The following is an 18588-nucleotide window of genomic DNA, read 5'->3' as shown; positions in this document are numbered from 1 at the left end:
TGAAGCTCCTTCCACAGTCCATACATTTAAACAGTTTCTCCCCTATGTGTCTGCTGATGTTTTCTAAGGTGTCCATTCTGCCTGAAGCTCTTTCCGCACTCCATGCATTTAAATGGTTTCTCCCCTGTGTGAGTCCGTTGATGTTTTCTAAGGTTTCCATTATCACTATATCTCTTTCCACACTCCATACATGTAAATGGTTTCTCCTCTGTGTGAGTCTGTTGATGTATATTGAGGTGTCCACTCTGACTGAAGCTCTTTCCACACTCCATACATTTAAATGGTTTCTCCCCGGTGTGAGTCCGTTGATGTATTCTAAGGGTTGCATTGAAAGTAAAGCTCTTTCCACACTCCATACACTTAAATGGTTTCTCCCCGGTGTGAGTCCGTTGATGATTATTGAGGTGTTCACTCTGACTGAAGCTGTTTCCATACTCCATACATTTAAATGGTTTCTCCCCGGTGTGAGTCCGTTGATGTCTTCTAAGGCTTCCATTCTCACTGAAGCACTTTCCACACTCCATACATTTAAATGGTTTCTCCCCGGTGTGAGTCCGTTGATGTGTTCTAAGGCTTCCATTCTCACTGAAGCACTTTCCACACTCCATACATTTAAATGGTTTCTCCCCGGTGTGAGTCCGTTGATGTGTTCTAAGACTTCCATTCTCACTGAAGCACTTTCCACACTCCATACATTTAAATGGTTTCTCCCCTGTGTGAGTCCTTTGATGTTTTCTAAGGGATCCATTATCACTAAAGCTCTTTCCACACTCCATACATTTATATGGTTTCTCCCCGGTGTGAGTCCGTTGATGTGTTCTAAGGCTTCCTTTCTCACTGAAGCACTTTCCACACTCCATACATTTAAATGGTTTCTCCCCCGTGTGAGTCCGTTGATGTCTTCTAAGGCTTCCATTCTCACTGAAGCACTTTCCACACTCCATACATTTAAATGGTTTCTCCCCCGTGTGAGTCCGTTGATGTCTTCTAAGGTCTCCATTCTTACTGAAGCTCTTTCCACACTCCATACATTTATATGGTTTCACCCCGGTGTGAGTCCGTTGATGTGTTCTAAGGCTTCCATTCTCACTGAAGCACTTTCCACACTCCATACATTTAAATGGTTTCTCCCCCGTGTGAGTCCATTGATGTCTTCTAAGGCTTCCATTCTCACTGAAGCACTTTCCACACTCCATACATTTAAATGGTTTCTCCCCTGTGTGAGTCCGTTGATGTGTTCTAAGGCTTCCATTCTCACTGAAGCACTTTCTACACTCCATACATTTAAATGGTTTCTCCCCCGTGTGAGTCCGTTGATGTGTTCTAAGGCTTCCATTCTCACTGAAGCACTTTCCACACTCCATACATTTAAATGGTTTCTCCCCGGTGTGAGTCCGTTGATGTGTTCTAAGGCTTCCATTCTCACTGAAGCACTTTCCACACTCCATACATTTAAATGGTTTCTCCCCGGTGTGAGTCCGTTGATGTGTTCTAAGGCTTCCATTCTCACTGAAGCTCTTTCCGCACTCCATACATTTATATGGTTTCTCCCCTGTGTGAGTCCGTTGATGTCTTCTAAGGTCTCCATTCTTACTGAAGCTCTTTCCACACTCCATACATTTATATGGTTTCTCCCCGGTGTGAGTCCGTTGATGTGTTCTAAGGCTTCCATTCTCACTGAAGCACTTTCCACACTCCATACATTTAAATGATTTCTCCCCGGTGTGAGTCTGTTGATGTATATTGAGGTGTCCACTCTGACTGAAGCTCTTTCCACACTCCATACATTTAAATGGTTTCTCCCCTGTGTGAGTCCGTTGATGTGTTCTAAGACTTCCATTCTCACTGAAGCACTTTCCACACTCTATACATTTAAATGGTTTCTCCCCGGTGTGAGTCCGTTGATGTGTTCTAAGGCTTCCATTCTCACTGAAGCACTTTCCACACTCCATACATTTAAATGGTTTCTCCCCTGTGTGAGTCCGTTGATGTTTTCTAAGGTCTCCATTCTTACTGAAGCTCTTTCCACACTCCATGCATTTATATGGTTTCTCCCCGGTGTTATTCTGTTGATGTCTTCTAAGTTTTCCATTTTTGCTAAAGCTCTTTCCGCACTCCATACCTTTAAATGGTATCTTCCCTGTTGGAGGTCGTTGATGTGAACTATCTGTGCTCATTCAAGGAAGCATATTCCACATTTTAATTTCTATTCCTAATGAAACGAAAGGTGCACCATTCCCTGGAGTTTTGACTGTCTTCTCCATCCCCTTCTTCAGAGTGGGAGGAATGGAAATCCTGTTGGGTTTCAAGGAAGAGAACAAAGGGAAAGCGAACACATCAAGCTCCATTAGCACCTTCTCCTATTTCAACGTCTCCTACACTCCCTCACCTCCTACCCATGCTCCCAAATTTTAGGAAATGAAGTTGCCATGTCAAATGATAGTAATTCATGAGCAACTTCCAAATCCTCAATCAATGTTCATAAAGCAGCATGATTCTTTAAAGAGTGATGTGCTGTCTGATCTTGTGCCTGTCTTCTGACGCAGGACTATCCTAAAATGACACTGAAAAGCAGTATAAAAAGGTAACGGTACCCCTGCCCGTACGGGCCGGTCTTGACAGACTCTGGGGTTGTGCGCCCATCTCACTTAAGAGGCCAGGGGCCAGCGCTGTCTGAAGACACTTCCGGGTCACGTGGCCAACGTGACATCGCTGCTCTGGTGAGCCAGAGCCGCACACGGAAATGCCGTTTACCTTCCCGCTGGTAAGCGGTCCCTATTTATCTACTTGCACCCGGAGGTGCTTTCGAACTGCTAGGTTGGCAGGCGCTGGGACCGAGCAGCGGGAGCGCACCCCGCCACGGGGATTCGAACCACCAACCATGCGATCGGCAAGTCCTAGTTGCTGAGGTTTTACCCACAGCGCCACCTGCGTCCCATAAAGCATGGGGGATTAGGAGCTAATAAAAGTTGGGGTCTTCTTTTGTTCGGGGCTTCCATCTTGTTCCACCTGGTGGCAGGTGGGAGTCCTGTGGCGACAGTCTTGAATCAAGACCAAGCCGACTGGCTGCTCTTTTGCTCTCCTCTTCCTGGCTGGTCTTCCTGGCTGAACCTTCCTTGTTTTGGGAACCAGAAGAAGCTGGTTTAAACTGGAGTGAGCCAAGCTTGTTATCCAGTCCCAAGGTTACTCTGACATGGAATTGTTTATAAATCACAGTATTGAAAGGCGCCTGATCCCACTTCCTATTCTGCTATTCTCTACTCTGCTTGTGTCTTTCTTACTTGAGTGCTGTTTCGCTATGCTATGTTAGGGTTGTACTGTAAATTCAGTTTTTGGATTCTTATGCTTCTTTGCCTTCAGTACTAAATTTATCTGCTGAATGGATTTTTTGCTGCCTCTGAATGTTTTTTTCTACTCTGCTAACTATATGTCAGTCTTGGAGATCATTATGGAGGAGCAAGATCTGCGACCTAAAGCCCTCAACCGCCTTGGCCCTGTAGACCTGAAGGAGCGTCTCCACGTCCATCCTTCACTCTGAACACTGAGGTCCTCCTCTGAGGTCCTCCCTGCAAGAAGTGAGGGTACAGGGAAGCAGGCAGAGGGCCTTCTCGGTGGTGGCGCCCGCCCTGTGGAACGCCCTCCCTTCAGAGGTCAAGGAAATGAACAACTATCTGACATTTAGAAGACAGCAGAAGGTAGACCTGTATGGGGAGGTTTTGAATGTTTGATGTTTTACTGTCTTTTATGTGTACAGTGGTACCTCAGGTTACATACACTTCAGGTTACAGACTTCGCTAAACCAGAAATAGTGCTTCAGGTTAAGAACTTTGCTTCAGGATGAGAATAGAAATCAGGTTCCGGCGCTGCGGCAGCAGCAGGAGGCCCCATTAGCTAAAGCGGTGCTTCAGGTTAAGAACAGTTTCAGGTTAAGTACGGACCTCTGGAACAAATTAAGTACATAATCTGAGGTACCAATGTACTGGAAGCTGCCCAGAGTGGCTGGGGAAACCAAACCAGATGGACAGGATGTAAATACTACAATCATTCTTATTACATTGTGATTTTTTCTAGTTATTTTGGAATTTGTACTGCAATATCAGTTTATGAAATGTTATGGGTGGAGAAAATCACAGGGTTGCCGTAAACGATAATCCCACCCAGAAACTCTCATTCACATACAGTGTGTAAATTTGGGAAGGTCACAGACCTCACCTGTGCTAATACTGGCAGTCTTTGGCCTGCACAGGCACACCCGGTGTGTAGAGCCTCCAGCCCCAGGCACTGTCTATCCTGAAAATGGGTCCTTTGACTGGGAAGATTCATGCAGTCGCTGTCATCGGATGATGAAGGATTGTATCTCAGCTTGTCAGTCACTCTGACATTGCCTACAAAGAAGAAGAGGAACAGAAATGCTTTTGAGGTTCAACTTCTATATCAGCCCTGAGCGCCATTCCATGGACTCTGCACCCCTGTTTCTGATGACAGGTGTACATTATCCTCACCCTCAATGAAACAGGCAGTGGAAAAGACAATAAGGATGGAAGCCTGGGAGAGAGGAAAAGGTTTCTGGCTGCTTCCCGGGTGGGATTGGGGAAACCAAGAGCCGCTTCTGAGAAGGCCTCCCCCCTCCCCTCTTCCTCTCGGGATTTCCTCTCCTCTCCAGGGGACCAGTGGGTGGACTGGGCAGAATGGCTGTGTCTGGACAGGGCAGGGGATTATGAGGTGGGAAGGGGATGGAGATTGCAGGAAGGAAGGGGTGGGGGGACTGGACCCCCACTTTCCAGGGATCCCTCTCTGGTCGCCTTGAAGGCGTGGCCGATTCCTGGGCGGGAGGGAGAAGCCAAGGCAGCCCCTCGATGGAGACGTCTCCCCCTCCGCAAAAACTGGTCTCCTCCCCCCCCCAATGCTGCGCTTCCTTCCCCAGGGATGCTCCCCTCCCTCCTCCCCCCACCCTTGGCCCCCTCCCTCTCTCCCCGAGTCTCCCCTGCACCCAGAGGCCCCCTTTGCCCGGCTCACCCCTCGCCCTGCGCCCCCCATCTCTCCGTCCCTAATGCCCCCCAAGATAAGCCGGGGAGGGACAGGGGGGGTCTCTATCCAGGCGCCTCCCGCACCCCTTAACCCTTTCCTGGCCCGCTTCTCCGCGCCCCAGGGATGCCTGCGAGGGGGAAAGGGGGCCGGGGAGTCCTCCTGGGACCCCGTGGGTGGGCGCCCCACGTCCTCCCCTGCCAAGGAATGCCCCCTTCGCTGCAGGCGTGCCGGGATCCCGGCCCCACGGAAGGCGCTTGGGGGAGCTGGAGGGGTCTCTGGGTCCTTTTCTCCCCTCTTCCCCCCCCCCCGCGATCCCTTTACCTCTTTGTCCTCGCTCCCGATTCTCCTTTCCTTTCCTGCAACATCCACGGGGGGGGGGGTCCCCTGCCTCCTAACTCCCCTTTCCTAACTCCCCCCCCCCCAGAGCCACGGGGCGGAGCAGCAATCCGGAGCGGAAGCTCCACTTCCGGGAGAAGCAGGCAGTTTGGGAGGGGGGCTCACACCCCCCATTCCCGGAGCGAATCCGGATTGGAGGAGGAGGAGGAGGAGGAGGAGGAGGAGGAGGAGCAATGTATTGGGGGAGGGATTTGGGATGGTGGGGGCGGGGTGAGAGGAGGAGGATGTGCCGGGAGGGGAGGGGAGGTATAGAGGAGGGGGGAGGAGAAAGTTCCTCCCCTCTCCTCTTCCTTTAGTGCAGTGTTTCCCAACCTTTTTTGGGCAAAGGCACACTTGTTTCATGAAAAAAATCTCGAGGCACACCACCATTAGAAAATGTTTAAAAAATTAACTCTGTGCCTATATTGACTATATATAAAGTAACTCTCTTTAATAGGCATCAAATAAGCACAAAGAAAGTACCGTATTTTTCGCCCCATAGGACGCACTTTTTCCCCTCCAAAAATAAAGGGGAAATGTGTGTGCGTCCTATGGGGCGAATGCAGGCTTTCGCTGAAGCCTGGAGAGCGAGAGGCGTCGGTGGCCAAGTAACCCCTCTCGCTCTCCTGGCTTCAGGAAGCTGTCCGCAAGCCTTGCGCGCCCGGCAGGAGCTCCCGCTGGGCGCGCAAGGCATGGGGCGGCAGCCTGTTGCCCGAAGCACAGGGAGCCCTCCGGAGGGCTCCCCGTGCTCCCCGTGCTTCGGGCGAGTGTCTGCAAGCCTTGCGCGCCCGGCAGGAGCTCCCGCTGGGCGCGCGAGGCTTGGGGCGGCGGCACGGGGCGGCCGGCCGAAGCGAGCGGCGATGGGATTTGGGAGGGAGCTCGCTCGCCGCCCCGCGTGTGCTCGCCGCCGCCGCCGCCCCGCCTCTCGCCGCTGGACTCGCCCGCCTCCCTCCCACGGCACACCAGGCAACGTCTTGCGGCACACTAGTGTGCCGCGGAACACCGGTTGGGAAACACTGCTTTAGTGGATCGGAGAGTGGGGGAGGGGCTGATCCCGGAGATCCAGCTGCAAAGAGGGGTCCCCCCCACACGTGCTACATCCTCCCCTCCCCCACCCCACGAGCTTAGATCCCTCCGTCTTTTAGGTCTTGGTGCTGTTCAAACCAGGAATGGAGGGGGGCAGCTAAACGACTCCCCCCCAACCCCAGCTCCCCACCCCAGCCTCTGACTCAGGCCAGGACAAGGACCCTGGACACAGGCCCCCTCCAGGCACAGCAGCCAAGAGGCTCAGCAAAGCAGCGGATGCAATTGGAGCCAGAAGCGGATTCCATGTGTTAAGGGAGTGCCTGATCACCTCATCTGTCTCCTGAGAAATCTCTATGTGGGACAAGAAGCTACAGTTAGAACTGGATATGGAACAACTGATTGGTTCAAAATTGGGAAAAGAGTTTGACAAGGCTGTATATTTCCAGTTACAGATAGGTAGCCGTGTTGGTCTGCCATAGTCAAAACAAAACAAATTCCTTCCAGTAGCACCTTAAAGACCAACTAAGTCAGTTCTGGGTATGAGCTTTCGTGTGCATGCACACTTCTTCAGATACACGTGTATCTGAAGAAGTGTGCATGCACACGAAAGCTCATACCCAGAACTGACTTAGTTGCTCTTTAAGGTGCTACTGGAAGGAATTTGTTTTGTTAAGGCTGTATATTGTCTCCCTGCAGAGGGCCTTCTCGGTAGTGGCACCCGCCTTGTGGAACGCCCTCCCATCAGATGTCAAAGCGATAAATAACTACCTGACATTCAGAAGACATCTTAAGGCAGCCCTGTTCAGGGAAGTTTTTAATCTGTGACATTTTAGTGTATTTCTGGTTTTTATGGAAGCCGCCCAGAATGGCTGGGGAAACCCAGCCAGATGGGCGGGGTACAAATAATAAATTATTATTATTATTATTATTACTGCTTATTTAACGTAAATGCAGAATTCATCATGCGAAAGGCTGGACAGGATGAATCCTGTAATAAAAAAAATAAGGTCTTATATAAATATAATAAATGTTCATAAATGTACCAAGCAAGCACATTCATAGATATGTGGACCCCATGTCTGGAGCAGCTCAGGAAGACCTTCCTGAAACCATTTTGACTCCCAAACTGACCAAATGTTTTCTCTGCAAGGAGGGAGCGGGTGAGGGAACCTTCTCATTGTCTCAGGAATTGGGAAATCACCATCTCAAAGGAATGGCCAGACTACCAGGAAAGGGAATCAGATAAGGCATTATCAGATAACCTGGCAGGCAGGAAAAATGACAACATTCAAATTTCTGTTGCAGACCACCTTTTCTGTGATGCAGGTATGATGTATGTGGGGGGTGGTCTTGGGTTACGCCCCTTCTGTGATGTATGTATGATGTATGGAGGGGTGGTCTGGAGCTCCAGGGCAGGGAATTTAAAATGTCTATATAAAGGCAGGCACACTTTTGTTCTGGGTCCTCCTCCTTTTCGGCGTGTGAGGGGAGCACACCAGAGAATACTGAGAAGCAATACTCTTGTGTCCCCCATAAGGGAAGAAGGGCAGCTTTTGTTTACAACAGATGGCACCCCAGATGGGACCTTCGGTTGCCCAGATTCGGGGGGGGGGGTGCAAAGAAGGACCGGTGATCCAGCGCGCACCAGGCCATTTGCCAGGAGGAGCCACCAGTCCTCTAGTGACCCCAGGGTCTGGAAAGAAGTGGAGTTCCAGCGGGGCTAACCAGAGGAAGCAACGCTTCATCAGGCCGGCCACAAATTGATTTATTTTAAAAAATAATCTTTTCAAGATGTGTCCTTCCAGTGAGGACCCAGGGCTAATTTCCTTAAGAACGACTTGGATGATGGACTCAAGGGCAGCCTGATCAAATTTGCAGATGACACCAAACTGGGAGGGGTGGCTAACACCCCAGAGGACAGGATCACACTTCAAAACGACCTTGACAGATTAGAGAACTGGGCCAAAACAAACAAGATGAATTTTAACAGGGAGAAATGTAAAGTATTGCACTTGGGCAAAAAAAATGAGAGGCACAAATACAAGATGGGTGACACCTGGCTTGAGAGCAGTACATGTGAAAAGGATCTAGGAGTCTTGGTTGACCACAAACTTGACATGAGCCAACAGTGTGACGCGGCAGCTAAAAAAGCCAATGCCATTCTGGGCTGCATCAATAGGAGTATAGCATCTAGATCAAGGGAAGTAATAGTGCCACTGTATTCTGCTCTGGTCAGACCTCACCTGGAGTACTGTGTCCAGTTCTGGGCACCACAGTTCAAGAAGGACACTGACAAACTGGAACGTGTCCAGAGGAGGGCAACCAAAATGGTCAAAGGCCTGGAAACGATGCCTTATGAGGAACGGCTAAGGGAGCTGGGCATGTTTAGCCTGGAGAAGAGGAGGTTAAGGGGTGATATGATAGCCATGTTCAAATATATAAAAGGATGTCACATAGAGGAGGGAGAAAGGTTGTTTTCTGCTGCTCCAGAGAAGCGGACACAGAGCAATGGATCCAAACTACAAGAAAAAAAATTCCACCTAAACATTAGGAAGAACTTCCTGACAATAAGAGCTGTTTGACAGTGGAATTTGCTGCCAAGGAGTGTGGTGGAGTCTCCTTCTTTGGAGGTCTTTAAGCAGAGGCTTGACAACCACATGTCAGGAGTGCTCTGATGGTGTTTCCTGCTTGGCAGGGGGTTGGACTCGATGGCCCTTGTGGTCTCTTCCAACTCTAAGATTCTATGATTCTATGAATGGATGCGTTTGATCTTCTTGCAGTCCATGGGACTCTCAAGAGTCTCCTCCAGCACCAGAATTCAAAAGCATCCATTCTTTGGCGATCAGCCTTCTTTGTGGTCCAGCTCTCACTTCCATACATCACGACTGGGAAAACCAGAGCTTTAACTATATGGACCTTTGTTGGCAAAGTGATGTCTCTGCTTTTTAAGATGCTGTCTAGGTTTGTCATTGCTTTTCTCCCAAGAAGCAGCCTTGCCGTGGCAAAGGGGCTTCAATAACTCAGAGAAGCTATGAGCTATGCCGTGCAGGGCCACCCAAGATGGACAGGTTATAGTGGAGAGTTTTGACCAAACGTGATCCACCTGGAGCAGGAACCGGCAAGCCACTCCAGTATCCCTGCCAAGAAAACTCCATGGACAAAGGCAACAGGCATATGAATCATGTATAACCCTCCCCTTTTCTGCTGTAGCAATGATGCTCCACGAATTGTATGCTGGGATAAGATGGAAACTTTTAAAAGTCCTTGTCACCCCATCCTCGGGGTTGAATTCCTCTTTGGACCTGTTGTGCAATAAACTTTGATCTACAGCTATTTGCTCCGGTTGGTGGCTGGACTCCTTCCTTTATTCCGCAGGGACCGACGGGCTCTGCCCGATGAGCTGGGTGGCTGAGCAGCCTCGCACCTGGATTCCCCCCCCAACACCAAATTAACCTTTTATTGGTCAGACCTAGGAGACTTGATAGCCTTTGGGGGCATACAACACCCGGACTCGAAGCCTTCTTCCCTTGGGGGTCCGCCAGCTGGTGCCTCCCCCCCTTTCACCCAGCCAGTCCATGACAGCAGCAGCAACAACAACAGTACAATAAGTATGATAATAATATGCACACTGGTCCTCTGGCAGGAAGAATGATAATTTCTGGGACTATGGAAAAATACTATCTTCCCCAAACCGCAGAATAAGCAGGAGCTCTGGGGTTGCCCCATGGGGTTCATGAGGGAAGATGGCCCCCCCAGGAGACTTCCCTGGTACCTGGACCCCTCCTTCCCCCTCTTGCAATAAGGCATGGGGGAAATCTCCCATTCAATTACAGTCATTTAAGTTTTCTTCAGAACACATAGGAGGCAGCGAGAAGTTCTAGTGAAGAAGCAGTGTTCGGAGATCATGCGGTGGTGGGGGTGAGAGAGTTTGGTGCAAAAACAAGTCACACACAGATGCACCTGTCTTCCATGCTTGAGTACAGCAACTCCAGGGCATGAGCCAAGTATCGGCAGGGTAGGGGCCATGTGTAGAGCAATTCCCACACTGAGGTCAAAAACACACACAGAGGCAGTAGGACTTCTTCAGTAATAGTTTACTGAGTTTTCAAAGCATACAGTTCTCCCTGGGCCCCCAGTGAGACAGAAAACTTTGCTTCTGAGAGCAAATCCAGTTTCAGCCGTAAAGAAATACACCACACAGGATATCTAAGTCAGGCACACAAACCGGCAGAAGGGAGCAAGGGAGGAAAGAGGCTGGAAGCACACAGGGCAATGGAGCTGTGTTTCCCTTCATGTGGTTTTGGAGGGAAGTCAGCAAGTCGGCATCTGCTGGGGCTTCACGAAGCAAAGCTTTCTGCCGGCTGCTTCCAGGCAAATGAGCATCTCAGACACTGTGATCTGTGGGGTGTTGCCATATCAGTTGTTTTTGAAAGGTTATCACGATGTGGTCTAGAAACCAATATGGAAAAATATATCGCCCAGCCCTAATCCTCACTGACCACCAGAAATCCTGATAAACCCTCACCCCTTCTCTATCAAAAGGTACTTTACATCTTAGATTATAATCACATTGTTTGACATTGCCTTCAATATTTCATTACTATACAGTTTTACACATAAATTCCAGAACTTCGCATGCACAACATGTGTTAATGACTGATTTCCTGCTGAGTTCATTTCTGTGAAGAAAAGAGTGGACTCCGAGAGGAAGATGTCCCACACTCCAGACATCTAAATGGGTTCTTCCATGTGAGAGTCCCTGGATGTTCCTTAAACAATCCAGTGTGGTGTAGTGGTTAAGAGCGGTAGTCACGTAATCTGAGGAACCGGGTTCGCGTCTCCGCTCCTCCACCTGCAGCTGCTGGGTGACCTTGGACCAGTCACACTTCTCTGAAATCTCTCAGCCCCACTCAGCTCACAGAGTGTTTGTTGTGGGGGAGGAGGGGAAAGGAGAATGTTGGCCGCTTTGAGACTCCTGAAGGGGAGTGAAAGGCGGGATTTCAAATACAAACTCTTCTTCTTCTTTTCATTTAAACTGCTTCTCCTCTTTGAGTTTGTTGATGGTTTGTAGGGTTTCAACTCCTAAAGCTCTTCCTGTCCGTGAGTCTGTTGATTTGGAACTTCCACTAGGACTGAACCTCTATCAACTTTCCTGATATTTATAAGGTTTGTCTTTTGTGTTAGTTTCTTAACATAAATCAAGGGTTCCACTCTGACTGCAGCTCCTACCACACGCCATACATTTAAACAGTTTCTACGTCATGTGTCTGCCAATGTTTTCTAAGGTGTCCACTCCGACTGAAGCTCTTTCCGCACTCCATGCATTTAAATGGTTTCTCCCCCGTGTGAATCCGCTGGTGTAATTTAAGGTCTCCATTCTGACTGAAGCACTTTCCGCACTCCAGACATTTAAATGGTTTCTCTCCTGTGTGAGTCCCTTGATGTCTTCTAAGGCTTCCATTATCACTAAAGCTCATTCCGCACTCTATACATTTATATGGTTTCTCCCCTGTATGAGTCCGTTGATGTCTTCTAAGGTGTCCATTATAACTAAAGCTCTTTCCGCACTCCAGGCATTTAAATGGTTTCTCCCCTGTGTGAGTCCGTTGGTGCGTTCTAAGGCTTCCATTATCACTAAAGCTCTTTCCGCACTCTATACATTTATATGGTTTCTCCCCTGTGTGAGTCCGTTGATGTCTTCTAAGGCTTCCATTATCACTAAAGCTCTTTCCGCACTCTATACATTTATATGGTTTCTCCCCTGTGTGAGTCCGTTGATGACTTCTAAGGCTTCCATTATCATTAAAACTCTTTCCGCACTCTATACATTTATATGGTTTCTCCCCTTTATGAGTCCGTTGATGTCTTCTAAGGTGTCCATTATAACTAAAGCACTTTCCGCACTCCAGGCATTTAAATGGTTTCTCCCCTGAGTGAGTCCGTTGGTGTGTTCTAAGTTTTCCAATATCACTAAAGCCCTTTCCGCACTCTATACATTTATATGGTTTCTCCCCTGAGTGAGTCCGTTGATGTCTTCTAAGGCTTCCACTAATACTAAAGCTCTTTCCGCACTCTATACATTTATATGGTTTCTCCCCTGTGTGAATCCGCTGGTGTACTTTAAGGTGTCCATTCTGACTGAAGCTCTTTCCGCACTCTATACATTTATATGGTTTCTCCCCTGTGTGAGCCCGTTGATGTGTACTAAGGTGTTCATTATCAGAAAAGCTCTTTCCGCACTCCAGGCATTTAAATGGTTTCTCCCCTGTGTGAGTCCGTTGATGTGTTCTAAGTTTTCCAATATCAGCGAAACGTTTCCCACACTCCATACCATTAAATGGTTTCTCCCCTGTTGGAGGCTGTTGATGTGAACTATGTGTGCTCATTCAATGATGCATAGTCCGCATTTCACACATTTTAATTTCTATTCCTAAGGGGGGGGAAGGTACCCAATCCCCTGGAGTTTTGACTGTCTTCTCCATCTCCTTCTTCAGCGTGGGAAGAAAGGGAATCCTGTTTTGATTTCAAGGAAGAGAAGAAAGGGAAAGAGAACACATCAAGCTCCATTAGACCTTCTCCTATTTCAACGTCTCCTACATTCCCTCACCTCCTACCCATGTTCCCAACTTTCAGGAAATGAATCTGCAATTATGTCAAATGATAGTAATGCATCACCAACCTTTCCTAATCCTCAACCAATGTTCATAAAGCAACTTGATTTTTTAAAGAACGATGTGCTGTCTGATCTCGTGCCCGTCTTTTGACGCAGGACTATCCTAAAATGACACTGAAAAGCAGGATATTCAAGGCAAAATGATAAACTGTACTTAGTGGAATATGTAGTACCTTGGAAATGTAGTATTGATTCACTAATGGCCTGAAGTTGTGTTATTTCTGGGGACATGAATTTATTCCTGTTCTGTCTTAAAGATCATAATCATACGATGTCATGGGGTGTTAGGGGAGCGGTAATACCATTGGTAGGGGAAATGTCATGCACCTTACGGGGTAATTTATCCACCATTGGTCCCCACCCTGCGCTCAGCTCTCACCTGTTTCTTCCAGAAGCTGTCAGGATGGAATAGGGGCCACAATCCCAGGAACAGCTTCAACTGGCTGGCTAAACCAGGTGAGGATAGCTGATGGGTCTCAAATTCTTGGTGGGTTGGGGAATTCTGCTGCAGGTGAAGAAAGGCCCTGGTGCATGGAGAGGATGAGAACAACAGTGAATCCCACAGTCAAGAAGGCAGATTCTGCCCATTCTGCAGAGGAAAGGGAAGGGCAGATGGGGCTCATCAACCTGGTAAGGGAGTTCCTCAAGAAGTAAAACTCTAGTCGTAATACTTTGGTGCACTCCTTCGCTTCCTCTTGAGTTATCTTCAGGAGAAGAAAAAGCTATGGAGGAAAACCTACACAAATCCAGAGTGGACTCTCTAAGATGGTTGGATGGTGTCCTGCACACCTCCTTCCACTCACTCCTGCAGCCAAGCTGGTGCTTAACATACTGCTCTGCTTTCCTTGAGACCATATAAGCCAGGCTGAGAAGGGGGTCCTGTTGTCTAGGCAGCCCTGAACCCCCAAACACACTGTCCAGGCTGGCAGGACTGCTAACACAGCAGTTTCAGGGGGAGCGATGAACTCAGACCTGTGTATCAAAATCTCTCCAATGTGGAATATGTAAAACAGAAGTGCTGCTTATATCATACATCAAATAAAAAGTATTCAGAATATTTGTCTTTTGAAGAAAAGATCACCAAGTATCCGATGGCCCCTTCAAAGCTAATGAAAGTCTTGTGCCTGGAGCTTTTGGGGGGGCAGGACCAGTGTTAATGAAGAAATCTGAGGGCTCCCTTGGACAAAAAATCTGAGGGCTCCCTTGGACAAAGGGAAGTTTGCAGTTTCCTGCCCCCAGAGGGAAGAGCTGATCATTGTCCTTTGCTCCAGTCCATGTTGAATCCACTCCTATATGCAAGTTCTTTGTTACCTTGATGGTCTTATGTCTGGGACCATTGGGGTTGGCATAACAACTGGGCAGGGCTCTTGTGGATGTGCTGGTATGCTCAAGGGATTATGGCCACCCTGTATTAAACCTATCCCGTTTGATAGTCCTTTCTTCATGGAGCAAAATAAAAGTGGACCGGTGGACCGTATTTTTCGCTCGATAACACGCACCTGACCATAACATGCACATAGTTTTTAGAGGAGGAAAACAAGAAAAAAAATATCTGAATGAAACAGTGGATGTATCATTTTTGTGCTTCATGCTGTGGCCACAGACATGTGATTTGACGGTGAGTTTGGGTTAGCCCAATGCAAAAATCCTGAGAATCCATGTGGATCTGTGCTTTGTAACCACGTTTTTGCACCATTGCAGCCCCAGGCAACAGTGGGTGCGTGATTTTTTTTGGTGCAGGCTGTAGCCATGGATATGCTATGTGATCTGATGTTGAATTTGGGGTGACCCAATGCAAAGATCCTGAGGATCCATGTGGATCCGTGCTTTGTAACCACGTTTTTGCACCATTGCAGCCCTGTTTTTGCATCAGATCATTGCAGCAAGACGTGCAGCAAGATTTGCGCTCTCTCGCTGGGGTGATTTAAGATGTTTTTCAACATGATTAAAGACTGTTGGAGTTAAGCAAGAACGCTTGCGTGCAGTCTGATTTATTACACACACATTGCAATAGTTTCTAACACTGCGACGACTCTGCTACAGGGAACTGACGGACAGCTATCCACGGGAGTCCAGTGGGGCGCAGCGGAAGCCTGCCGGACCCCATCCAAAAGCCAGATGCACTCGGGCCAGTCGGCTCCAGGGACCACACATTCGCTCAAGAACACGCATGGACATTTCCCCTTACTTTTTAGGAGAAAAAATCTGTGTGTTATAGAGGGGGAAATACGGTAAATCTGATGTACAGTTGATTTACTATAAATTTATAAGAAAAACGTCGTGTATGTTGTGTGTGTCGTGTAAGTACAAACTGAATGACTGGGGAGGGGGGTACCTGGAACAGCAGGAAAGCTTCTTCCACCATTATCCTTCCAATTGGGATTCAGGCCTCATCATGGGACTAAAACAGCACTGGTTGAACTGGATGATGATCTCCGATGTGCTAGAGTCCGAGGGGAAAGCTGTTTCCTGGTTCTGCTGGATCTCTAAGCGGCTTTGGAGACCGTCAACCATGGTATCCTTCTGGACCCTCTAGGGGAGCTGGGGGCCCTGCTCTGCAGTGGTTCCCCTCCTTCCTCCTGGGCCATGTCCAGAAGGTGGTCTTGGGAGAGGAGTGTTCTGATCCCTAGGTGCTCCCTTGTGGGAGCAACAGAGTTGCCATAAACAATAATCCCACCCACAAACTCTCATTTACACACAGCCTGTCGATTGGGGGGGGTTCACACACCTCACCTGTGCTAATGCTGGCAGTCTTTGGCCTGTATAGGCACACCCTGGGTGCTGAGCCTCCAGCCACGGGGGCTGTCTATCATGAAAATGGGTCCTTTGATTGGGAAGATTCACGCAGCCGCTGTCATTGAATTTTGATGGATTGTATCTCAGCTTGTCTGTCAGTCTGACACTGCCTACAAAAAGTTAGAGGAACAAAAATGCCTTTGAGATGCAACTTCTATATCAATCCTGAGAGCCATTCCATGGACTCTGCACCCCTGTTCCTGACAACAGGTGTACATCTTCTGCATCCTCAGTGAACCATGCAGAGAAGAGATGCTTAAAGATGGAAGCCTGAGAGAGAGGAAAAGGTTTCTGGCTGCTTCCTGGGTGGGATTGGGGAAACCAAGAGCCGCTTCTGAGAAGGCCTCCCCCCTCCCCCCTTCCTCTGGGGATTTACTCTCCTCTCCAGGGGACCAGTGGTTGGACAGGGCAGAATTGCTGTATCTGCCATTAATTTGATTTTGATTTTATATTAGAATGAATTGCTTTTAGAATGCATTTTAATTAATTGATCATGAGCCCGGCTTCGCCCGGGGAGTGGTGAGATATAAATTATTATTATTATTATTATTATTATTATTATTATTATTATTATCTGGACAGGGCAGGGGCTTATGGGGTGGGAAGCGGGTGGAGCTTGCAGGAAGGAAGGTGTGTCTTGCTAATGGAGAAATCTGAGGGCCCCCCTGGAGAAAAAACAAGGACACCAGCCAGGAATACCAGAGCAAAACAGCAGCCAGTAGGCTTGGTCTTTATTGAAGACGGTCGCGACAGGACTCCCACCTGCCACCAGGTGAAACAAGATGGAAGCCCCGTACAAAAGAGAACCCAAAATTTTATTAGCTGCTAATCCCAATGTTACAGTCCCCAAAATACATTATGAAAGGGGAGGTGTGGTGGCTGTAATCTGAGCATCCTGGACCCTGCCCCATGGTTCCCCTTGCCCTCCATCAAACATCTATCAGGTGAAAGAAAAGAGATATTTACATTTCCCTTCTAGGAGCAGAAGTGCGTCAGTAGCCAGAGTGGAACAAGGGGGGAGGAAGTGCAAACAAACATGACCACCATGTGGCCTGACTTATTCCCCCCCCCAGAAGGGAAATGGCCGGCATGTGGCCTACAGCTAGAGAGTGGTGGATGGCTATGCCCCCCCCCCCGCCGCCACCGCAAAACAAAAAGGTTTTCCCCCCAGCCTATCTGGGCACCCGCCCAGAAAGAAAAGCCACAAAATTACAGCCTAGCCTGGTGGAGGGGCCATGCCCCTTCCAATCAGGCCAGAACTTACCTTAATCTGGCCGCCAGGACACGCTCCTGAGGATCCTGATCCTGCAAGGAAGAAAACCAAAAGGGGCTTGGAGAAAGCGGTCGGCCTCCATTCTTTGCCCCACCCCCAGCCGGCCATCCATTGTCCTCCCTGACCTGTTTCCCAGCCAAGTTCATCACACCCTTTTGTCTTCATCTGGGTTGGTTCTTTCTGGCATGGCTACCTGTCTGGCACTCAGGTATCAGGATGCCAGGGATTATCACTCAGGCAGAGGGGCTGCTGAGTAGCTGAGCTCACATGTCTATAGGAATTTCTGAAGTTACCCCAGTGAGCCAGTACATAGAGACATTTATCAGTGAATTCATACATTTGGTATTGTGCAGCAAAGGCCCTTTGAATAGATAGGAAGAAAGTGTGATGAAGTGTTTTGTGGGAAGAAATCACAAAAGTGATGGTGCTGATTTTGGTGGTGGGCTGCATGTGCATGATATCTGCTGGAGGGGCAACCACCCCCAACCTATACATAGATTCCTGCAACAGTCTGGACAGGGCAGGGGCTTATGGGGTGGGAAGATGATAGAGGTTGCAGGAAGGAAGGGGTGGGGGGACACGACCCCCCACTTTCCAGGGATCCCTCTGGCTGCCTTGAAGGGGTGGCCCATTCCTGGGTGGGAGGGTGGGAAGCCAAGGCGGCCCCTCCGGAGATTCCCCACAGGAGCCACTATGGATAAGTCTCCCCAAAGACTGGTTTCCTATCTCCCCCCCCCCCCAATTCTGCCCTTCCCTGCCCCAGGGATGCTCCCCCTCCCCACTTCCTCGACTCCCTCCCTCTGTCCCAGAGTCTCCATTGAACTCAGAGGCCCCCCTTGGCGCGGCTTACCCCACGCCCTGCGCCCCCATCTCTACCTCCGGAGGGCCCCCCACCCAAGACGAGCAGGGGAGGACAGGGGGGTCACTATCCAGGCGTCCCTCACGCCCCTTAACCCTTTCATGGCCCACCTCTATCCGCGCGGAACCCACAGAGTCCCAGGGATGACTGCGCGGGGAAATGGGGCGAGGGGGCTTCGTGGGATCCCCTGGGTGGGCTTCCTAAGGGTCCAAGGAAAACCCCCTTCGCAGCACGCGTGCAGGGATCCAGATCCACGACAGGCGCTTTGGGGAGCTGGCGGGGTCTCTGGATCCTCCTCTCCCCTTCCCCCCGCGACCCCTTTACCTCTTTGTCCTCGCTCCCGATTCTCCTTTCCTTCCCTGCAACATCCACGTGTGGGGGGGATTTACCTGTCGCCCCTCCTCCCCTTTCCGAAAGCGCGCCCCCTAGAGCTACGGCGCAGAGCAGCAATCCGGCGCAGAAGCTCCACTTGCGGGAGAAGCAGGCAGGTTGGGAGGGGGGGCTCTCCCCCCCTTTCCCGGAGCAGGAGCCGGATGGCGAGGAAGAGGAGCAACATAT

The 18588-nt window shown here is 49.4% G+C and overlaps 1 protein-coding gene across 18 annotated transcripts in view; it reads right to left on the bottom strand.

Moving 5' to 3' along the window:
• The window catches only part of LOC309351816 (uncharacterized protein), a 151986-nt gene continuing 133398 nt past the window's right edge, over positions 1–18588 (bottom strand). For 5 of the 18 annotated variants that reach the window (XM_081879828.1, XM_081879839.1, XM_081879838.1 and 2 more), the window contains 4 exons: positions 17163–17203; positions 15836–16008; positions 13482–13626; positions 1–2295 (listed from right to left, as the gene is read on the bottom strand). In XM_081879828.1, coding sequence (XP_081735954.1) covers positions 27–2177 — 2151 coding nt within the window. In that variant the 5' untranslated portion in view covers positions 2178–2295; positions 13482–13626; positions 15836–16008; positions 17163–17203 and the 3' untranslated portion in view covers positions 1–26. Of the gene's footprint in view, positions 2296–4212; positions 4386–5016; positions 5187–5349; positions 5545–13481; positions 13627–15835; positions 16009–17162; positions 17204–18140; positions 18319–18354; positions 18414–18588 lie in introns of those variants that run through there. The other 13 variants (XM_081879830.1, XM_081879829.1, XM_081879845.1 and 10 more) reach the window with 9 other exon arrangements.

The sequence above is a fragment of the Podarcis erhardii genome (genome assembly GCF_964252035.2).
Source record: "Podarcis erhardii genome assembly, chromosome: 10".
In the NCBI taxonomy this organism is placed as follows: Eukaryota; Metazoa; Chordata; class Lepidosauria; order Squamata; family Lacertidae; genus Podarcis; species Podarcis erhardii.
Note: the sequence above shows the minus strand (reverse complement) of the source record. Positions and strands in the feature narration are given on the sequence as shown.